The following is a 21,339-nucleotide window of genomic DNA, read 5'->3' as shown; positions in this document are numbered from 1 at the left end:
CAACTTGCACTCCTATCGGCTTTTGTCTGGAGGAGATGTGTTGCAGAAGAGCTTATTTCCAATCGAGACTAGTCCGGCCCAGCTTGCCGTTTCAAAGAGAGGAGAGGCGAAAAAGGAAGATCCGGTCAATCTGAGTTGTGCACGCGAGAGACAGCAGAATGACCAATACAACAATGGAGAACGGAAAAAATATGTCTATTATTGGGTCCGTATGACCTCTGGAGTCTCTCTAAGGGAACTATAATTTTCGAGAAATGCTGCTAGAAGTGCTATCCTTGCTGTTGATTGGAGTCTGTGACATCAATGATTTATGTAAGCCTTTTGGTAACAATTTTCAGAGCTTTTAGGCGAGCTATCAAAATATTGGACTGTATCGCTCATCCTTCACTTCCCGCTCCTGCACGACCTGTGCCGACACAAGCACAACTCCTGCCACCGACAATACAACAGGATGTTACGAAACGCTTCCAAAGGCGCTGTGCGAAAAGCAGTGACCGAGCTTGCCCAATATCCCAAGCCTGGGGAGAAGCTCCATGGCTTTACCCTTCTCCGTTCGAAGCATGTCCCCGAACTGGAATTAACAGCTCTACATCTGCAGCACGACAAGACTGGAGCAGACTACCTACACGTTGCACGGGACGACAAGAATAATGTGTTCTCCATCGGCTTCAAGACGAATCCTCCGGACGATACAGGAATCCCCCATATCCTCGAGCATACAACACTATGTGGGAGTGAAAAGTAGTTAGAACCTGGTCTGAAATATGAGCTGTGCTGAGAACTTGTAGATATCCCATACGTGATCCATTCTTCAAGATGTTACCGCGAACACTCTCGAATTTCATGAATGCGTTTACTGCTTCCGACCATACTTTCTATCCCTTCGCCACGACCAACGAGCAAGACTTCAAGAACCTTATGTCAGTGTACCTCGATGCGACATTACATCCGCTGTTGAAGCAGAGCGATTTCACTCAAGAGGGGTGGAGGATAGGCCCCGAGAACCCACAAGCTATTTCCAGCGGGTCTGCGAAGCCAGAGGACAATAATTTGGTATTCAAGGGCGTGGTCTACAATGAGATGAAAGGGCAAATGTCTGATGCTGGCTATCTCTTCTACATCAGATTTCAAGATGCCATTTTCCCAGCCATCAACAACTCGGGTGGAGATCCTCAGAAGATGACAGACTTGACCTACGACCAATTGAAGAAGTTCCATGCCGAACACTACCACCCAAGCAACGCGAAGGTCTTCACTTATGGAGATATGCCTCTTGCAGACCACCTACACGAAGTCAACGCCCAGTTGAGTGCGTTCGAGCGCATCCAAGGAGATATGGAAATTCGAAAACCTATCGATTTGAGTAATGGACCACTGAGTGTTACTGTGCCTGGCCCTATTGATCCTTTGGTGGACAAGGATATGCAATATAAGACATCTACGTCCTGGTTGATGGGAGACGCTACGAACATTCTAGAGACATTTTCTCTTGGGATTATGTCAGCTCTGCTCATGGACGGATACGGATCGCCACTGTACAAAAACCTGATCGAGGCGGGTCTTGGTACGGACTGGAGTCCTAATAGTGGCTTTGATGGTTCAGGAAGAGTGGGGATATTCTCCATTGGTCTGACTGGTGTAAAAGAAGCCGATGTAGAAAAGGTTAAGAGCGCCATCCATAAGACCTTCGAGGAAGTCCGCTCTACTGGTTTTGAGAAGTCTAAGGTTGATGGATACCTTCATCAGCTGGAGATTTCGTTAAAACACAAGACAGCCAAGTTCGGGATGGGCCTTTTGCAAAGATTGAAGCCTTCATGGTTTCAAGGAGTTGATCCTTTTGACTCTCTTGCCTGGAATGATACTGTTTCGGCATTTGAGGCGGAGTTTGCAAAGGGAGGCTACCTCGAAGGCCTGTTGGGAAAATATCTGCTGAATGACCGTACCCTTACATTTACAATGACACCGTCTGCTATTTATGGAGATGAGCTTGTCAAAGAAGAGGCGACTCGTTTGGCGAACAAAATCGAAGAAGTGGTAGAGACTGCAGGTGGACAACCAGAAGCTCGAGCTCTATTAGAGAAGCAGGAGTTGGTACTTCTCCAAGAACAAGGCAAGACCATGACCGAGGATCTGAGCTGTCTACCAAGCGTTTATGTCAAAGATATCCCACGACAAAAAGAAATCATTGACGTTCGTGAGGGCAAAGTCGATAACGTTGACGTGCAGTGGCGTGAAGCTCCGACCAATGGTCTGACATACTTCCGAGCCATCAATTTGTTCAAGGATCTGCCAGAGGAATTGAGAGCTCTGACCCCACTCTTTACCGACGCCATAATGCGACTTGGGACGAAAGATATGACGATGGAACAACTTGAAGACCTTATAAAGCTCAAGACTGGAGGAATATCTGTTTCGTATTATGGCTCTTCATCACCAACAGACTTTAGATCATCAACTGAAGGGCTGAGCTTTGCGGGAACAGTACTGGACCGAAATGTTCCCGAAATGTTCAGTCTGCTCCGCAAACTTGTTCTAGAAACAAATTTCGACAGTCCAGAAGCGCAATCCCAAATTCGACAGCTGTTGCAAGGAGCTGCAGATGGTGCTGTGAACAACATCGCATCATCTGGCCATTCCTATGCAAGAAGCTATGCTCACGCAGGTCTGACAAGTTACTTCAGAGCGAAGGAGCAAGTTGGAGGTCTTTCACAGGTCAAGTTAGTGACATCTCTTGCGTCTAGGCCAGAAGAGGACGGACTCGCAGATGTTATTGAAAAGCTCAAGACGATTCAGAAGATGGCTTTTGCTGGAACGAATACATTCCGGACAGCTGTCACCTGTGGATCCGAAAGCGTCTCGACCAATGAAGCAGCGCTGCAAAACTTCATCTCATCCCTACCCAGGAATGACTCTGTGTCTCTCAAGATGCCGACGCCCGACTTCTCCAGGAACACCAAGACCTTCTTTCCGTTACCTTACCAAGTATATTATGGTGCTCTAGCCCTTCCTACAGTTTCATATACATCACCAGCTGGTGCACCCCTGCAGATCCTCTCTCAACTGTTGACGCATAAGCACCTGCATCATGAGATTCGAGAAAAAGGTGGTGCTTATGGAGGCGGTGCGTACTCTGTTGGGCTTGATGGTGTCTTTGGCCTCTACTCTTACCGAGATCCCAATCCCCAGAATACAATGTCCATCATGCGTAATGCAGGCCAATGGGCTGTCGAGAAACAATGGACGGATCGTGACCTTGAAGAAGCAAAGTTATCTGTCTTCCAAGGTGTCGACGCCCCTCAAGCTGTAAGTTCCGAGGGCATGCATCGTTTTGCATCTGGAATCACCGATGAAATGTTGCAAAGAAGACGAGAGCAATTGTTAGATGTGACGAAACATCAAGTCCGAGAGGTTGCGCAAAAATATATTGTTGATGCTCTAGCAAAGGACGAAGGTAGACTTGTCTTCCTTGGTGAGAAGAAGCCTTGGGTCGACGGTACATGGGAAACAAGAGACATGGGAATCTCTTCACAAGAACCCGAGATCTTGGATGAAGAAGATGTGAAGCAAGCTGCTTTGGGTTCATGAGCGATCTGTACAAATCTGTACATGTACTTTGACTGTACACTACTGTATTCCACTCCTGCATTTAGCGGCGTTTGTACAAAAGCTGGGATGAATGAGTCCAGGAATCAGAAGACATACTATTACGATATAATATCATGATTTTATTTTTGTACTTTCTACCGCAAGCGCGTTCTCAGACTATCGGGTCACGAGTTGAGATATATTTCCTCCCACTATCTTGTTACACGACATATTCTCGAGTCATACTGCATGGACTCGACATTATTCCCGTCATGCAAGCATCCATCCTATTCTCCGGGTCCCTTTCAAGGATCAACAAAAGGTAAGCCGAGGTCGTGAGCCATTTCTTTTCAACGCGCTGCGAGCAGATAATACGTCTCCAGTCCCTTCAATGACTGGCAGATCACTAGTTAAGCCTTCGGGCTAGCGCAAGAGCAAGATATCGGTCTCCTAACCTGACCCTCGAGGTCGTGCGTTTCGGGATTGTGATCTCCGTCTATTTCAGACCTGTTGTCCTGGAGTTGTGGGACGGCGGACTAAAGATGAGAGGACAAACCGTTTCTTTTGACGCTTTGATATGAGGGAAATGATTTTGCGACTTCTGTAGTAGTCCCGGCAGTGACGAGGTGGATTTATGGTTTGTTTCCTCTCAGCAAAGGCGAATATGCTTGACGATTCTTCTTTATGGTAAGATTGTATTCCTAGCATTTGTTGAAGTTCCTGCCTTGTGTAGCACCAGGCAGATCTCAGAGACATACTTTCGAGAACATCCCATTTCCTCTAAATCTTGGGACATTGACTGCGCTAGACAAAGTAGCCGCCACCGCACCGTTGTGTTCTGTCGTGTGCTCGCTAAGGAATTTTACCCCTGAATTGAAGACGTCATAGTGGCACGGAGAAAATTCTAATTTCCCGAGTATTTTGTGGTATTTTCCAAATTCAAGATACGTTCTGTAACTGCATTATTTCTCCACAGCTTCTGGATTGTGAAAGGTCTCGGAACAAAATGGCTCACCGAATGACTGTGCATGTGTGAGTGATTTTGATGCAGCGGAGCAAGGATTCCGCGGCTAAGTTTCTAGCGCGAACACTGCCCACCAAAATTTCCTTCCCCTCGAACCTCCCTAATCAAAACACCACATCTTCGACAACTCGAAGAAATCCCCCAAAATCTCTAGATACGATCTGCTACCTGGTCCCATTGACCATTCTACCCATTGGAATCAGCACTGTGGAACTTATCTCTCTCCAACCAAATCGGTAAGTGCTTATTCTGGTCCCGCGCAAGAAGCGGTGATTCAACTGCGCTTTGCCCCATTGTGCCCAACAGCTATTTGATACCCGAAAGCGAAGACGTGAGGGATTTCAATACCAAAGCTAACTCTTCGAACGGCAGATCACATCGATTCAACCTGGAAATAATACCTCGGACCTGCCTTTGGTCCTTGCAAAGGCAAAACACTACACCACGGCTCCAGCAGCCGCAAGCTTAGTATCTGATCAAGATTACTCCCTTCGACCTAACCGACACATCATCAACGACCTACCTCCTCCTGCTGTTGCAGTCTAAACAACTTGAGCGACTTTTGTTTGATTCGCCCTATAACAACCTCATTCCTTCCCCAAGTTTTCAGCTGCCGCATAGGACGGGTTTAGAGGTTCTTCCTCTCGTCGAGGAAGAGTCGAGCCGACCTCGTCAGATCACTACAGGATCTGATCGATACAGACCTCCCTAACACAACTTCAAAGCAAAAGTGAGTCGTCCTTGCCACTGAAGAATTTTCCCACCAAGCTAACTAGAACCAAAGATCAAAAATCTCAATTTACAACCCTCGATATTCTCGAGGATATGTCACCTTCCGCCATCCAATCCCTTGAAACCATACCAAGTCTTACGAGTGTTCATTCATTCTTTGAGAATTCGAAGAATAACTATGTCGAGCACAACAATTATGGCGTGAATACACCAAAGAAGTTGATAGGAGATGCTTTGAAGGGGAGAATTGAAAGTATCGATCATAATGTCTGCGAGGCAGGCGAAGAAGATACCTTCTTCGTAGCTGATCTCGGCGAGGTCTACCGGCAACACATGAGGTGGAAGTTGAATCTACCCCGCGTTAAGCCTTTCTATGGTGAGACACTTCTTCTGCAGAATGTGGCGCAAGCTAACTGTTCGTAGCTGTCAAATGCAACCCCGACCCCCAGGTCATCCGCCTCCTTGCAGAGCTGGGCACGGGCTTTGATTGCGCCTCCAAGGCCGAAATCGAACAAGTCCTCAAGATGGACGTTGATCCAAGTCGTATTATATATGCACAACCTTGCAAGACAAATTCTTACGTGCGCTACGCGAAAGACCACGGAGTCAAGCAAATGACATTCGACAACACCGATGAGCTTTATAAGATCAAGAAGCTGTTCCCGGGAGCTGAGCTTTTCCTTCGCATTTCTACCGATGATTCCTCTAGCTTGTGCCGCCTCAGTCTTAAGTTTGGAGCTGCCATGGATGTCACCGATGAGCTCCTCGCTCTTGCCAAGGACCTTGAGCTGAATGTTGTTGGTGTCAGTTTCCATGTTGGCTCTGGAGCATCCGACCCTCTTGCTTTCCTCAAAGCAGTTCAAGATGCACGCACCGTCTTTAACCAAGCCGAAGCCTATGGATTCAACCTACACACACTCGATGTAGGCGGTGGCTTCACTGGCGAGACTTTCGAGGCAATGGCTGCTGTCCTTCGAGATGCATTGGACGAGTACATGCCATCTCACATCAATATCATCAGCGAGCCAGGCCGCTATTACGTCTCCTCAGCCTTCACTCTTGCTTGCCACGTCATTGCACGCCGTACAATCGAGGATCCATCTCGCGGCGAGAAGAGCTACATGCTGTACCTTAACGACGGGCTCTACGGCAATTTCTCTAGCATCATGTTTGACCACCAACACCCCGTCACTCAAGTTCTTCGCACAGGTGACCACACCTACTACGACACTATTGATAGCCATGCTTCTACCGATGGCATCGAGTACTCAATCTGGGGGCCAACCTGCGATGGCATTGACCGCATTGCTGAGAGCATTCGCTTTGATCACAATCTTGATGTTGGCGACTGGCTCTATTTCCAGGACATGGGCGCTTACACCAAGTGCTCTGCTACGAGATTTAACGGTTTCAGTGACGCACATGACGTTATTTATGTTGCATCCGAGCCTGGGGCTAGAGCTTTGTTGGGTCTGTAGGAGAAGGCGACTAAAAATGGGGTTCGAGACTTACAGTATCGATGCTGAGAGATAAGAATACAAGTTTTTTCTGCTTTTCATTTGATTTTCAGTTTAGATTTCTATTCTGCATTGAGGTCTGCACACGGAAGATGAAAATGGGGAAGACGTGCATGTGAGAATTAGATTTCGCGCCACAATTGTAGAGGTCTTCAGACTGATATACGCGCATACATTCGTTTGGTAGCAATGAAGTACATAGAAGCGAGTCCTTTCACTGCTCTTGATATGTGATGTGAACTACGACCCGCCTCCACCTTCGCTCTGGAAGTGTAGGCAACTTCAAGTGTGTTGTATTGATAGTGCCGAAAGTTTGACAAGCACCAACTCCTCATAGCATGCCATTCATCCGAGGTGTCCTCAATATCTGGGCCCATGACTTGTGGAACGATCTTGTTCAACTCGGATTTGTTGAACAATCGCAAGTAGGACCAAACACAAAGCTTGTCCGCCTTCAGCAGCAAAGGCTTGAACGAGTTAACGCCAAGCAATTTAGCGACTCGTTCATTTGTGATCTCACGGTTTCATTGTCTACTCCGCCAAGTCGTTGTAACTGGGGCAGTTCAAATCAACTCGAGAGAGAAAGATTGACTGTGGCCGGGAAGGCTTTGCTGAGGATCTGACCGTGGAGGCAGCTCCAGCGGGTATAGCGGGTGAAGTGAAGGTTGCAAGGAAATGACTCTCCCAGTGCCAGGGGAATCGTCTGGTCAACACGAGAAGAGGACAAGTGAGAGGTTGGATGAAAGGTGTGAAGGAGTGAGAGAAAGAGAGTTGAAAGTAGTTGCTGCTGGTCTGGGCTTTCACAAGTTCAATCGAAGATTTGACTTGGCTGTTGACGGAGGTCGACGTAGCAGGAACAGCTTGGAAGAATTATGCTCCTAGGGAGGAGATCTCTCCGTTGATGAGGACCCGCAGAAGGAGTTGGCAGACAGGGCTGCAAAGATTGCTGAAAGAGAGAAGCTTCTCGAGGAGACTCTGAAGCTATTTAATGGGTGGAATGAGAAGACCCAGCAACGTCGAAGATTGATTCAAAAGACCGTTTCCAAGGCATTTGACTTGCCTATGGCATCGGAGCAGATCGAGAGTACCAATCACTTGGTCTATGCCAACGTTTTGCAAAGCTAGATCGATATTGCGATCAAGCTAAAAAGTGTAAGTAATTTGTTAATAAACAAATCTGCAAATAGTGAACTTTGGTGGGCGAAAAACATACTTTGAGCATTATAATCACTATCGCGCCAGAGAGAGACGATTGTCGTGATAGTGTCGTTGACGAGGAATGGTTGAATGATTTTACTCTCTGCAATATCCGTCCTCATCTGGAGAACTTTGGACTCGGAATGTCGTAATATTCACCTACTTTGGAAAGCATCTTGGGCAACTCCAACGACTCCGAAAATGGGGGCAAATTTTCATGTCCGCATATATTTGAAGAATTTTTCTCAGTAGAGGGTTAGCGGCTCTGTGTAGAACTTTCCAACCAACAAAAGTCAAAGTGGGAACGGACATTCATCGACTTGTGTTCTTGGAGGCGATTTCACGAGAATATTGTGATTTGATGTGATACACTTCAAAGGATTATTTGATGGCAGCGTAGTTGAGTTTGCTGTCTATATACACAAGAATACTTTTATGTGCTCATGCGGGCTATGTATCCCAATGCAACGTATTTCTAAACCGCGCCTCAACAGGTTGATATAGAGACGATGAGTGAGTGATGCTGTCCCCAAAATCTTCAAACCCCATGATCCAAAACGCCGTCGTAAACCTTTATACCTCACTCTTACTGCGTTGCCAACTCCTGCTCTCTGAGTTCATTGTACCCGCTGTCTCTCGCCAGTTCAAAGTATCGATGCTCTGGGATATAATTCCCATCTGTATATATCGCTTGTATTTTCAGGACTTCTCTCAATCGGCTCTTCTGATATGGTAATTTATCAGCGGTTATAGCTTCGAGAATCATCGTCGATACAGCGCGAGCTGTCATTGGAGGGGAGCGAAGCATTGCGCCAATGTCTTCTAGTTTCAGAGTTGGGTTGTCGAGCCAGAGGTAGTATGTCTTGATGCTTCTTTTCGAGAGCTGGGTTGGTGACAATGGTAGGTGAGAGACATCTCCTAGCTTTCCCTGCTTGGCTCTGATATGTCGCATGGATGCTTTCTCAGCTTTTTGAAGCTGTAGGGAATCATTTGGAGGCTCAGGGGACACATCACCTAAATTGGTCTTTTGTAAAGCCACGGAAAGAGGATTTTCTGATTTTGAAGTAAAAAATGAATGCGGAAGTTCGGATGCCGGAGAGAAATCTTCGTCCTTGACAACTTCTGCTGCTGCTGCTAGGACTCTTTTGCCATATCTCCTCGTCCGACGAATCACTTTGACATCGGTGGATGTTACTTTTGGGTCGTCTTCTTCAGGAGGTATCTCAACGCCTTCTGCAAGTCGAATTGCTTTGTTAAATTCGGCGGGGTACGGGCAAGGAGGTATTGGATCCAGAGCTTTGCGTTTCAATTCCAGGGTATGGAAGAGTTGGAAACCGGCATATGAGTCTGACGCTGCATACATGATTTGAGCCATATGTAGCTTTTGACTCCAGTCTGTACTTCGAACCTCATCGCCTTTGAATAGAGGTAAATGAAGATGCTCTTGGATTTGTTTTGCGAGCGAAACAAGTGATCGGTTGATCAACCCGAAGTCCTTGTTCTTGGAAAATTTGACTAACTTGTGAAGATGGCTGAGTTCAAAAATGTTTTGAGCGTGTATGTCGAGATATTTTCGTAGACGGGTACAATCTGCTTTAATGGCTACCCCAACTTTCGTGATCTTGGGATCTTCCATAACCTTCTTCAGTGATGGCGCAACGAGGGCGGCCAAATTGTTGTCACTTGTTTCTGCGATCCTCGGATAAAGAGCAAGATGGAAAAGAGCTATTCTATCCTCGCAAGCTAGTTGAATCAAGGAGACATTCTTTCTAGCCTTGCTAAGCTTGAAAGCTTCTGGCTGCCACTCGATGTCGAAGCCAATCACCGTCTTGCCCTTGAAGTAATCCTTGATGACTTTCTCGGTGGTATGAATAGTCCTGCAATAATGGACTACAGGCTTCTTTCTTTTCCCCTCGGCATCAGGCGGACTTCTGTACAATGAATGCGACCAGAACGACTCTGGTGAGCCTGCTGAGGCGTCCTTTGCAGCTCTAAATATCTCTTCCGGCATTTTGTAGGACGTCGAGGTCTCGGGGAGCTCATCTTGCTCAGGATCGTTTAGGGCCTGCTCATGGAGCTCGTCCGCAGTCAAGCGGGCTGCTGGCTTCGACTCGTCCTCCGCAACGGCTGGGGTGGGATTAACTTCCTTGTCCAGCGCCGGTAAATCTGCAGATGCCAGAACATAATTGTCTTCGGCATTGGAATGTAATAGATGGTCCTCACGCAGTTCTGCCGTAGCAGCAACACTCGGTGTTCGAGAAGTGGTGGATAGTGTTCGAAAGACAATGCCATGGTTTGGATGCCAGGTTCTGAGTTGAGGATGATGAGTACTCGATCGGGTAGTACTGGATCTGCTCAATTTATCAGCTACGGCGTGCAGTCTTCCAAGGAAATACTAACAATGCTCGCCCTCCTGTCCTCGAGACCGTTGATCTCATGGATTCTGTGCTGGCCACGGAACTCTCGAGAGAGTTCATGGTGTTCATTATCGGTCGTCGAAGTGTCTTTCCCAACGTTGATGCTCCATTGCTGCAAGGGAGCATGACCGCGGGCGAATAAATAAACAATCGCTCTCACTGTCACTAGATTCACAGGTCTGAAGGCAGACGCGTTCGTGACGTCCAATCACTCGAATCGCTAAATCGAGACTAGTGTAAACCAAGCAAACTCTTGATCACGAGAATGTGAATCGCATGTAACGATATATCAGGGTCCACGAACTTTATGATTGAAGACGAAACTTGATGAACGATCATCAACGACTTCCCTTTTCTTAAGCATACTCTTTGTGCCACAGTGAGTCGTTGGCTTCCTTGCTTCTGCGCTTCCAAACCCCTGCATGCGCTCTCACGTGTTGTGAGATTTCTGAACCTGGATATCTTTGGCCGCAGATTGGGCTGTCAAGGAAATTACCATTGAATCGCTTGTGCAGTCTACTCCTGAAACTCAGCGAGTAACTTTCGACGGCTAATGTTTAAAGGACAGCTCTACCTCGACATAACATTCCTCTTGGTCGCACAAAATGGCAACTCAATTACTGCCCCTCGGTTGGTCAATCCAAAACCTTCTTGAGTGAATCTCACTGACAGCAATCACAGAACTGATTGATAAATGCGTTGGGTCCAAGATCTGGGTAGTCATGAAAGGTGACAAGGGTACTGAACATTCCCACTAGAACTTTGAGACTCAGCTGACACTTTCTCAGAGTTCAGCGGCACTCTTGTTGGATTTGATGATTATGTCAGTAAGTATAGCCTGGCATTGAAGTACAAGTTATGGCACTGACTCAGTCATAGACATGGTGCTCGAAGATGTCACAGAATTGTAAGTAATTCAAAGTCCAGCATGAGGAGAGATATTGATTTCGTTAGTGACTATTCCGGCAATCACACGAAGCTTTCAAAGATCTTGCTGAACGGAAACAATATTTGCATGGTGATTAATTCGCAACATCGATGCCATAAGTATCATCATTACTGACCGCAATCAGCTGATACCTGGTGGAGAAGGACCGGTTGCTGCTGGATCATGATGATGCTGGGATAGGCATAGGTTAGGAGAGCTGGGGAGGACTCTGGGAGCCGACATCGTCTAAAGCAAGCAGTCATGATTGCGCTGGCTTCCTCAAAACATCGGCTTCGTGTCTATTTCGCACGTACCTGCAATACAAGCAAATTCAACCAGTGCATCTTGATCAAGCTCGCTCTCATGGGAGACTCTATTCCTTGTCACGAATGAAGTGGAGATTCGAGACTCAGTGTGCCTCCTATCATATTTTAATTTCTTGTCACTCGGTCATCTCACAGTAAACTGAAAAGGAGAGAACTTCTGCCGCTCTATAGTCTCCAGTTGCTGCGGACTTTGAAACTTTCTACCCATTCTGCTTGTTTTCTCTCTCATTAACTAGTATATGATCAAGTGGTCACACTGTACGTATGTCACGTAATTCAACTCCTTAGTGTAGGACTTAAAGGTTAATATTACTGGTTTCTCTCTGCTCTTAGCCTAAGCTCCATATATTTCTCCTCGCCTCTCCTTTGTCAACTGTCATTGCCTCCAATACACCTGCCAGCACCAGCTCTGGTGGATCTTCTCACCTCAACCTCGTTTCTTCGTTCTGTTTCTTTTCTTCGCCCTCCTTCTCAAGTGCACGACAGAGGACGATATCACATATCCCAGGAGGCTTCATCTTATTGTCCGATAGTTTATTCTGACTTTTCAACAGCCTATCTTCTTCCGTTTGTGAAACCATAACAGAAGTCTCATGCAAGGTCATAGGGCTGTGCCAAAAAATTTCTGAATTCTCTGTGGCAACGCCTCGATGTTGTTGATTTGCAGGTAACCTCCAGGAACATTGTTCGGTCCACAACAACTAAGATGAGATGCTTGCAATATGGCTTCTTGATTAGGAGTCTTTCCTTGGTGCGAGAGACAAATACCAGAGGGAAAGTTGTCGTGACAAAAGGTAGAATCACATGAATGATATGTCTTTCGGCCAATCACCCTTCGGGTTGAAATAGACTCGATCATCACACGATTGCTTGTGTTGTGACAATGTGAAAAAGCACGAGTGGGTGTAGTGTTGTATTTTTCACTGTTGTTGATACTAGACGAGAGCTCTGATTATCACGACTTGTGATTTGCTCCCTGTACTCGAAGGTTGTGGGCATTATTGGCGCGAGAATACCATTGAGTTGTCATCCATAACTCTACACGTCGCATAAATATACTACTCATGTCCCATTCATGTTGCTTCGGAGCCAGGCAAGAGGGCAGGGCAGGACTTCTTGCGCCCCGCTTGGGCTGCCGCCAAATGGGGCACAAATATTAGGGATCTTCAGATCAGGATGAAGCAGACATCTCGCAAGCAACGTCACCTCCAAAAGAAAGAGACTTAGTGCAATGAATGCATTTATGGTTCGTGTAAAATGATCAACGCGTGTGCTCTACCGCGGGGTAAAGTCAACAAATTTTCCTCCCTGGCCCAAAGACGCCATGCAAATGCACAACCTTCCCAGACTCCACCCATGGACGCCGCCATGACCAATATTCCCATGATTTATCGACCGCCATTCTCCGCAGCTCCATCACCACTGACCATCTTGCGCAGCTCGTACTCCTTGGTGAACTCTCGGCTGAGAACTTCGAGGTCTCCGACCAGAGACTTGCAGCAGTTGACCAGAGCCTCCTTAGGGGTGATCTCGCCGTTTGTTTGGATACGAAGCTCGAACTTGGCGAAGAGAGGGTGGGGAACTAAATCGCAAGTCAGTGTTGAGTTGTAGGTTGCGCGCAAAATGCTTACTCTTGTATCCGGCGAAGATAACATGAGGGTCCTTCAGGAGAGCAGCGCGAACCATGTTGGCGAGAGTGTGGTCCTCCTTATTGAAGGTGAAGATCGAACTGTTGGAGGTACCTGTCTATGATTAGCCGGAGGAAGTCAACATGGGATGCGGGACGTACGAGTGTCTGATTCTTCTGTGACCTTCCTCTCTCCGTCCCCGAGAAGGAAGAGCTCGAATCTATCGGGCGCGACGTCAACTTTGTGCTTTCCAGTGATAGTCATCTTGTTGAGAGTGTTCTTGCAGATCTTGATAATGAATTTGCGTTGATTGTCGCAGAAAGGCTCCCAGCAAGAGCTTAAATACTGTGTAGCCGAAGTATTCGGTCGGCTAGTGCCAGATGCACCGAGAAGGAAATACAATTCGACTCCATGATCGGCTGATTCGAGGTTGCGAGCCACGACAAAGAGCGGGGATGGAGCGACAAGACAGTGTCATACCTATCGGGCGCGTTCATGATTTCCCACTTTCCAAAACTTTATCCTACGGAATTTATTAGCATTTCATCTGCAAATCTCCGTATAGATGGTGCATACTCACCAAACTGACTCTGCAAAGCAAACGACACTCAAGCGTGGAGGTCGGCGATGTGGTGGAGCAGAATAGCTGGAGGAAGTGAACATTTTGCCTCGACGTTATGGAAGAGGCTCTGCGGGAGCTAAAATAGCGTGCTTTCAAGAGCGGTGCACGGGCGTTGACTGTCCGGAGATGTTCAAACTTCTCGGTAACTCGGGTGTCAGAGGAACTTTGCGGAGTCAAGCTTCGAGTCAGATGAACACATTACGTTGATGGTATCCTCCATTGTGAGGCACGCCCTTCTGTTGTGGCCTTGAGGATGATCACCAATTCCGATCTCGGTCGTTCGTTCTACATCTGCTACTTGGCATGACTCTTTGTTTGCTTCACTCATCACATTTTCTATTGTCTTTTTCTTATTGAAAATCGTAAAGATGGCTTCAAACCATTACAAAACTCTCAATGAGCACTATCCTTGGACAGCGAACCCTACAGTCGTTTTAGCTCCCATGCGGATGATCTCAACACCACCGCTAGCCACTGAAGTGTCGCGAGCCGGAGGCTTTGGATTTCTTGGTGTCGGTACCGACGTTAGTACATTCTCTCCCATGCTCAAAGAAGCGTCATCAATCCTCGAGTCATCCCTCCCGACCTCAGAGGGTGTCCTCCCCATTGGAGTTGGCTTCATTTGCTGGGGTGTTGATCTCTCAGTTGCCATTTCGGTCTTTGAATCAGCACCGTTGAAACCAGCTGCTGCATGGTTGTTTGCTCCTCGAGAGCCGAAAGATCTGATATCGTGGACGGAAGGCATTCGAAAGGCCACCAACAGCAGAACTAAGATATGGATCCAAGTTGGAACCGTCACAATGGCTCTCGATGTAGTGAAGAGCTGCAATCCTGATGTTCTTGTCATCCAAGGAGCAGATGCTGGAGGTCATGGTCTCGCTCAGTCAAGCTCAATCATTTCCTTGCTACCAGAATGTGGAGATGCACTTGCTAAGGAAGGATTCGGACACATACCCCTGATAGCTGCAGGTGGAATCATAGATGGAAGAGGTGTCTCTGCTGCTCTAACATTGGGCGCCAGTGCAGTGTGTATGGGAACGAGATTCTTGGCAGCTCCAGAGACACCTATTAGCAACGGGTATAAGAACGCCGTTGTAAAAGCAAGTGATGGAGGTGTGACGACAGCGAGGACAACCGTCTATGACAAGATACGAGGCACGATTGGCTGGCCTGCTACCTACAATGCTAGGGGAGTATTGAATCAGAGTTTTTGGGACCATGGAAAAGGTATGAGTGAAGAAGAGAACAAGAGGTTGTATGAAGAGGAGATGAAGAAGGGTGACGCTGGATGGAGTGATCAAGGTAGGATGACGACTTATGCCGGAACTGGAGTGGGATTGGTCCGGAATACTCAACCAGCTGGGGAGATTGTCAAGGAGGTGATGCGAGATGCGAAAGAACGACTTAAGACTGTGGGTAACATGTTCTAAGCCATGAGTTAACGTTTGCTTTGAAATTACAATTATCAGATTCAGGCTCGGTTTAGAATGTGGCACATCTAAAATATCTTGGATTCAGCATTCCAAATGCAAACTTTTCTCGTTCTCTACCCTTTCGTCTCAACTTGAATATCATCTTACTTCTCGTCCTTTCGTTGCTTCCAACTTTCATCGTGCTACCAACTTCTATGGTACTGTCAAGTCCCATCGTACTGTCAACTTCCATCATGTTGCCAACTTTCATCGCGCTGTCAACTTCCATCATACTGTCATCGACTTTCGTGATCTGCGTCTTCTAAACAAGATGTGGGATCTTATTACACAACAATAGTCCATATTGCTGAGTTAGCTGACGCCATGTGGATAATTTCCCCCTCCTCTTGCCCGGCACCGTCGAGCTTCTTTGATACTTCGACAATGATGGAGGTTTCGAGATCGAGACGATCCTAGTTTTATATTAGTTCCGCAACGCTTTCCCTTCAGATTTTCTAATTCACTTTCTGTTTAATTCACTAATCTAGCATTCCTTAAGGACACAGCCAACAACATTTTTACCCAAGTCTTGCTCAAATTTTGTCATATTATGTTCAAATGCACGCTTTTATACATCTACCAAACCTCTAACCAACCATGCAGGGTATCTAATCCTCTCTATGCAATTTTCTTTAACTCGCCTTTCCTTCCCATATATAATCACAAACTCATAGTAACAGTCATACTATTGCTATGCACCATCAACACCGGCGGACACCCTTTGCACAGTACCTCTAGGTCACTCAAATACCCCGCACTCGCTTCAACACTCTGACATGTGCCTTCGATCGGACTCGGAAGCGTAGTGAACATAACAGCCGTATACCGACTCTTACTCCGCATCAACTCATTCAAAATCAGATGCTGGGCTCTGCATGGAAGGTCATTGAAAGATAACGGCAATGCCTGAGTTGAATAAGTTGAGCCTCGGCGAGAGGTAGAAATGTCCTGCGGCTCCGAGACCTCGGAGATGTTGTCCGATAAATTGGGACGATAGGCGGACGGTAATCGATTCGCGCGCGCATGTACGGGCGGAGACGGAGTCTCGGTGAACATGATGCTCGGTCCCGGGCCATCCTCTGTGGCGACTCTGGTCATTGGCACAGGCTTGCTAGTGAATTTTGGCTGAGATGCGTGTCGGGAGATAGAAGGACGCTCGGAACGGACAGAAGCTGGACGGGCATTTGCGGACGATTCGGGTCTTGCAGACTTGTCGGGCTCCTTTAGGGCTTTGTCGAGTTCTTTCAAGGAGGCGGGCTTGCTTCCTGACCCTTCTGATGTTGCTTTTAGTGATGTTGATAGGTTGGAAAGAGAGGGTGGCTTTCTGTTCGGACTTTCGGATCTTCTGAATGAGAGGTCCGGTCCCGAAATTATCGACGAGCCTTCCACGGCTGAAGTCGTGGCGGGAAACTCGGGCAGGGGAGGTCTTCTCGGTGTCCGTTCCGGAACTTTCACTTCCTTTTCGCCCGTTGATCTTTTAGATGGTGGTGGTCCTCTCATCGTGTCACCGTGACTCCGACGTCTACGGATAGTCGTCTTTGTGGGTGATATGGGAGAATCGCTAGAAGACTCGAAGTCATCAATATCTCCTTCGCTGGCAGCGCTTGCAGCGCCTTGACTCCCATCCTCGGAGCCAGTCTCAATGGCTTCCGAATCGCTGGAATCTTCTGAGTCGCTACTCGAGTCTTCACTCGCACTGGCTGTCGCTGCGTGGTGATTGACAATGTTATCAGACAGTCGATGAGTCCTCATATTCAGACTGACACCATATTTCGTGATACCGCTCATAGTATGCTTTTTCTTCGACTTTCTCAAAAGCCTTCGTAAACCGAGAAATCGCTCGACCCTTTCGTCTCTTGGACCTTGCTGGAAAGATGCTTCCGGCCAATTTGAACCAGTTGTAAAGATGCTCGCAATCTCAGCAAGATCTTCGGATCCAGAAGTTGGCCCACGTTTTCCTCGGATCTTTTGAATTTCGTCCCACCATTCTTGACCTCCCAAGCAATCTTCAACCTCTTCAATGGCTTCTTTGCCCGGATCTGCACCATTCACAATGATCTCATAAGTTGATAGCTTTCCCGAGGCTAGCCAGAGGACAACGACTTCTGCTTCGATTCGAAGATTTTCTAGAAGTGACTGAACTCGGCCTCGTTCTTCCTCGATATCTGATTCATACTCCACGAACACAATAACTCGAAGTTTATAGGCCTTCTTCCAGGCAGGTACCGTGTTCAAGATGACACCAAGCTGCAAGATCAACGTGTAAGTGTCAAAGTTGGTTGTTAGCACGTTCTGCTTGTTGTCGCCTTCTGAAGCGATTTCGGCAGACATCTGAATCGGCCATAAATCTATGTATCTCTTGCCATTCTCGGCATGAGGCTCAGGGAATTCGAGGTCTTGGAAGCCTTTTGCGATAGCAACGTTGATCTGAAGTCTCAAAAGGAGATCCTCGAGAATTGTGACATAGCTCGTCACACTCATCATGCCTTCCGTTCTGCAAGTGTCTGTCCCACAACCTTGGAGTCAGTATATGCTTATCAAACACTATGGGATGGAGAAATATCTCGCAAACTTTCCAACGACCCACAGTTCCACAGATATATGGAAAGGGGGACTTACCTGTCGGTAGTATTCCTTGCAACTTGGCATCTTTGCTATCCTTGTGAGTCCGCTCTCCAGCCTCGGAAGACTTGGGTCTAAGCTCAGGCGATTGAGCAAGCTCGGGAATATCGATTAAGGGCAGATTTCTTCTCAGGTCGTCCAGATTGTAGAATCCCATGACCGCAATATTAGGTCGCATACCCCCTAGCCCAGCACTGAGGACAATATTTCGAGCACCCCATTCGACCCCTGGAGATATTGCAATGTTCACAAAAGCCTTGATCTTTGAGAAGTCGATATACTTTGTCCAGGCTGCTTGCTGTCGTCTTGCTTCTGGAACAGACCCTCCGAAGTCGTCTGTAACTATGACATGACCCAAAATGTATAGAGCGCCTTTCTTCATGGAATTGCAGAACTGAATTAACTTATATTGACGGCGGGGGTCGTTGACGAAGAGCAAAATCTGGGGGCGCCAGAATTTTACATGCTCCTGTTTCAGTCTGAGGAGGTACTTCCGTACTTGATGATAAATCAAGTTCTGAGAGACATCTCCCCAACTCTTTGGCGGACTAGTATAATGAATCACAAGGAAAATCGCAATGAGGATTCCTACACAACCTGTTGCGTAAAGGCTGGAGCAAGGTTAGTGTTGAAATGGTGCTGAAATAAAAAGGAGCCAAAATGAATCAAGCAGTTGTCTAGCACATTGAGAGAAAGCAGGGGAAACTTACCCATCGACGAAGAACATAGCAACGGCAGATATAACTGTGCCGAAAAAAGCAGTCTGCCAATTGAAGAAATGAAATGAAGGTCTGAAGTTCGGAGCTGAACCAATCTTCAATAAGAAGCAAGCCAGGTTCATAACAAGAAAGGTCATCTACAAAGTCAGTTTGGTACCCATGAAGTATCGCCAACGCAGATTTTCGCATCTGTACTTACAAGATAGGTCATAGTCGTGAAAGACGCAATTTGATTCAGATTGCAGAGCATTGTGATCTGTGCTACAATATATGTGATGATGATCGCGTATGTAGGCTCGTCCCCGTGTGTCGTGCCTTGTCCAAAGATGGAGAATCCGGGCAGCAAATTATCTCGTGCCAGAGCCTGCAAAAGCTTTGCGGAGCCAATGACGCCCATCAGTGTTGAGAAGAACGAACTAGCAAACTCGCCAGCAAGAACAACAATTCCTGAAACATTCGTATCCTGAATGATATTTGCGTTTCTGGCAAACGAGGCTCTAGTTATTGTTGCTGCCATTGCCAGTATGACAAGAGTATATAGCACAAATGTAGTGCCGAGACCATACAAGGTTCCTTTAGGTATAGATTTGCTGGGATTTTTAAGATCTCCCGACATGCTCGCACCTGCGAAGATACCGCCAGTGGCTGGAAATAAGATGCCAAATAGATCTTGAAAGGTTTCTTTGCCGCGAAGCTGACTGCCAGCAGCCCCCTTCGTTAATCTTGGCATGAGATTTCCAACAAATGTTGTCCCACTAATACCTGTGTATTCGATTCCTAAACTTCGGCTTTCGAAAGGCGAGACGACTAATGCTGAGAAGGGGATAGAGAGGGTAGCAATGAGGAGAACGACCAATAGTCCATTGCTAGCACGGGCAAAGATGGACGATCCAGCGAGACATATTCCAGTACAGACTACCAGAACAATGGTACTCCATAAATACGAATACCACCTCGATTCCGGCAGGACCTGAGCCCAGTTCCCTGAAACTGCCCCAAAGTTTAGATTGATACAGTCAATGAGACCGACTGCATTCAACCCAGTATTGAAAACAAATCCCATGTAGAACACCAGCCCAATCGATCCTCCGAATTCGGGCCCCAAAGATCTTGAGATCAGGTAATATGCTCCTCCGCCACGAACTGTTCCATTTGACGCAATAGCAGAAAGAGAGAGGGTAGTGACGAGATTGATCACATAGGCAGCGATCAGCATGCCCATCATTCCAAGAACTCCTCCTTGGCCTACAGTGTGATCAGCTCAAAGTACAGAGGGAGCTAGTAGTATCATAGCTGACCTAGTATGAAAGAAAACCTCAGGAACATAAGAACGCTTAATACGTTGAGACATGTTGGCACATATACTCCAGAGAACATCCCCAACTTTTCATCGCCACCGACTGGTCTTGGACCAAGACCAGGCTTCGCGACAGAATCTCCATTTGTCTTTTTGTCCCCAGATATGTCCATCATTTGGGCAGTCAAGGAAGCTTCTGCCAGAGCCCCAGAATGTCTAGAAGTTGAGGCTTTCCGCCGACCGGAAATGGACCTCCTAGGCCTGCTTGCAGACTGACTTCGTCCATTGTGGGGTTGGTCGTGGGGTTGCAGATGCAAGAGTCGCTTGGTAAGGTCATGTTCGCGGGGTGGAGGAGTCGAGTCGTTGGTGAGTGGCTCGTAGGGATTGTCGTCTGGCTGGTGCGGTTGGGCCGTGTCTTGCTCCTCGTCCAGCTGTTGCATAGAAGAGCGTCTGTTTAGCTCGCCAGCATCGTCATTCGCGCTTCGAGTCTGGAAGTTCGAGTGTGAACGGATGGAGCCCAAATTCGACGGACGATTGCTGGGCATCTTCAATACAGAGGTATAATTAGCAAATGTCCGTTCTTCACAATAACCCCGGACTCAATTGCAAAAACATCGCATCGTCTGATGTAGCTCTACTCGAGCACAATAGCAGGACAGTTCCCGGGTTACAAGCATCGCACACGAATCGTACTTGAGCACGGTATCCCTGCGAAAAACGTCACCAGACCTTTCGGCAACGTGCCTCGTGAAAATTTGAGTTGTCTCGCGCGCAGAAGTCCACAAGAGACTTCTGCGTGGGAAAGCAAAAAATAAGAATACAAAGAGAAGATATAAAGAAAAAGGAAGCGCAACATACGTGAGAGAATTATGCTAGAGAGATATCAGTCGTTTTAGGAAGGCTGAGACTATCAGAATTCATATCTAAGGCTTGACCAGGGGGGACCGAGGCATTTTCTGTGATTGGTCGAGGGGTTTCAGGGTCCCAATCACGAGTGAAAGCGCTTTCTGACGGACTTGACTGGACAGCTGAGCTCTATCCGTCGACAACAAAGGAAGAAAAGAATTATTCACTCGTGCTCTCGTTCTTCTGACTTGTGTCACCACCACTCATTGTTCGTAATTCAACCTTGTTGCCTTGGTAGCCAGCCCTGTATACGAATGAGGCTGACTATATCTGCAGTCACCTGCACCTTGCTTTTTTGAAAGATGATCTGAGATAAGACTTCCCTATCTCTGTCCCACGACACCACG

General features: G+C 47.2%; 7 protein-coding genes across 7 annotated transcripts; 4 read left to right on the top strand and 3 right to left on the bottom strand.

Annotated features, from left to right (window-relative positions):
• The first annotated feature begins 295 nt into the window (after positions 1–295).
• On the top strand, positions 296–3,788 carry LY89DRAFT_619515 (presequence protease-like protein). Its single transcript, XM_018210881.1, has 2 exons — positions 296–741; positions 789–3,788. Exons 1-2 carry the CDS (start codon positions 452–454, stop codon positions 3,583–3,585), a joined length of 3,087 nt encoding a protein of 1,028 aa, XP_018069888.1. The 5' UTR covers positions 296–451; the 3' UTR covers positions 3,586–3,788.
• A 1,393-nt stretch (positions 3,789–5,181) lies between these two features.
• LY89DRAFT_116129 (ornithine decarboxylase) lies at positions 5,182–7,067 on the top strand. The gene is made up of 3 exons (XM_018205109.1): positions 5,182–5,339; positions 5,394–5,717; positions 5,765–7,067. The coding sequence occupies exons 2-3, from the start codon at positions 5,435–5,437 to the stop codon at positions 6,817–6,819; spliced, it is 1,338 nt and encodes a 445-aa protein (XP_018069887.1). The 5' UTR covers positions 5,182–5,339; positions 5,394–5,434; the 3' UTR covers positions 6,820–7,067.
• A 1,357-nt stretch (positions 7,068–8,424) lies between these two features.
• LY89DRAFT_648870 (ribonuclease H-like protein) lies at positions 8,425–10,981 on the bottom strand. Its single transcript, XM_018212031.1, has 2 exons — positions 10,456–10,981; positions 8,425–10,406 (listed from the first exon to the last, which is right to left on the bottom strand). The coding sequence occupies exons 1-2, from the start codon at positions 10,596–10,598 to the stop codon at positions 8,642–8,644; spliced, it is 1,908 nt and encodes a 635-aa protein (XP_018069886.1). The 5' UTR covers positions 10,599–10,981; the 3' UTR covers positions 8,425–8,641.
• On the top strand, positions 10,859–11,800 carry LY89DRAFT_686262 (LSM-domain-containing protein). The gene is made up of 7 exons (XM_018215246.1): positions 10,859–10,981; positions 11,041–11,102; positions 11,154–11,210; positions 11,261–11,299; positions 11,352–11,379; positions 11,427–11,490; positions 11,546–11,800. The coding sequence occupies exons 2-7, from the start codon at positions 11,078–11,080 to the stop codon at positions 11,585–11,587; spliced, it is 255 nt and encodes an 84-aa protein (XP_018069885.1). The 5' UTR covers positions 10,859–10,981; positions 11,041–11,077; the 3' UTR covers positions 11,588–11,800.
• Positions 11,801–12,932: 1,132 nt separating this feature from the next.
• On the bottom strand, positions 12,933–14,016 carry LY89DRAFT_686261 (RBP11-like subunits of RNA polymerase). Its single transcript, XM_018215245.1, has 4 exons — positions 13,935–14,016; positions 13,516–13,877; positions 13,358–13,468; positions 12,933–13,308 (listed from the first exon to the last, which is right to left on the bottom strand). Exons 2-4 carry the CDS (start codon positions 13,616–13,618, stop codon positions 13,115–13,117), a joined length of 408 nt encoding a protein of 135 aa, XP_018069884.1. The 5' UTR covers positions 13,619–13,877; positions 13,935–14,016; the 3' UTR covers positions 12,933–13,114.
• Positions 14,017–14,125: 109 nt separating this feature from the next.
• Positions 14,126–15,858, top strand: LY89DRAFT_686260 (NPD-domain-containing protein). Its single transcript, XM_018215244.1, has one exon. It carries the CDS (start codon positions 14,345–14,347, stop codon positions 15,404–15,406), a length of 1,062 nt encoding a protein of 353 aa, XP_018069883.1. The 5' UTR covers positions 14,126–14,344; the 3' UTR covers positions 15,407–15,858.
• Positions 15,859–16,108: 250 nt separating this feature from the next.
• LY89DRAFT_588185 (uncharacterized protein) lies at positions 16,109–20,526 on the bottom strand (the record flags this gene model as incomplete). Its single annotated transcript, XM_018209468.1, has 6 exons — positions 16,109–17,242; positions 17,294–17,952; positions 18,068–18,681; positions 18,781–18,926; positions 18,989–20,034; positions 20,088–20,526. 6 exons carry the CDS (start codon positions 20,524–20,526, stop codon positions 16,109–16,111), a joined length of 4,038 nt encoding a protein of 1,345 aa, XP_018069882.1.
• Between the last annotated feature and the right edge of the window lie 813 nt (positions 20,527–21,339).

Source organism: Mollisia scopiformis (assembly GCF_001500285.1).
Source record: "Mollisia scopiformis unplaced genomic scaffold LY89scaffold_15, whole genome shotgun sequence".
Taxonomy (NCBI): Eukaryota; Fungi; Ascomycota; class Leotiomycetes; order Helotiales; family Mollisiaceae; genus Mollisia; species Mollisia scopiformis.
This window is presented reverse-complemented; position numbering and strand designations above follow the sequence as displayed.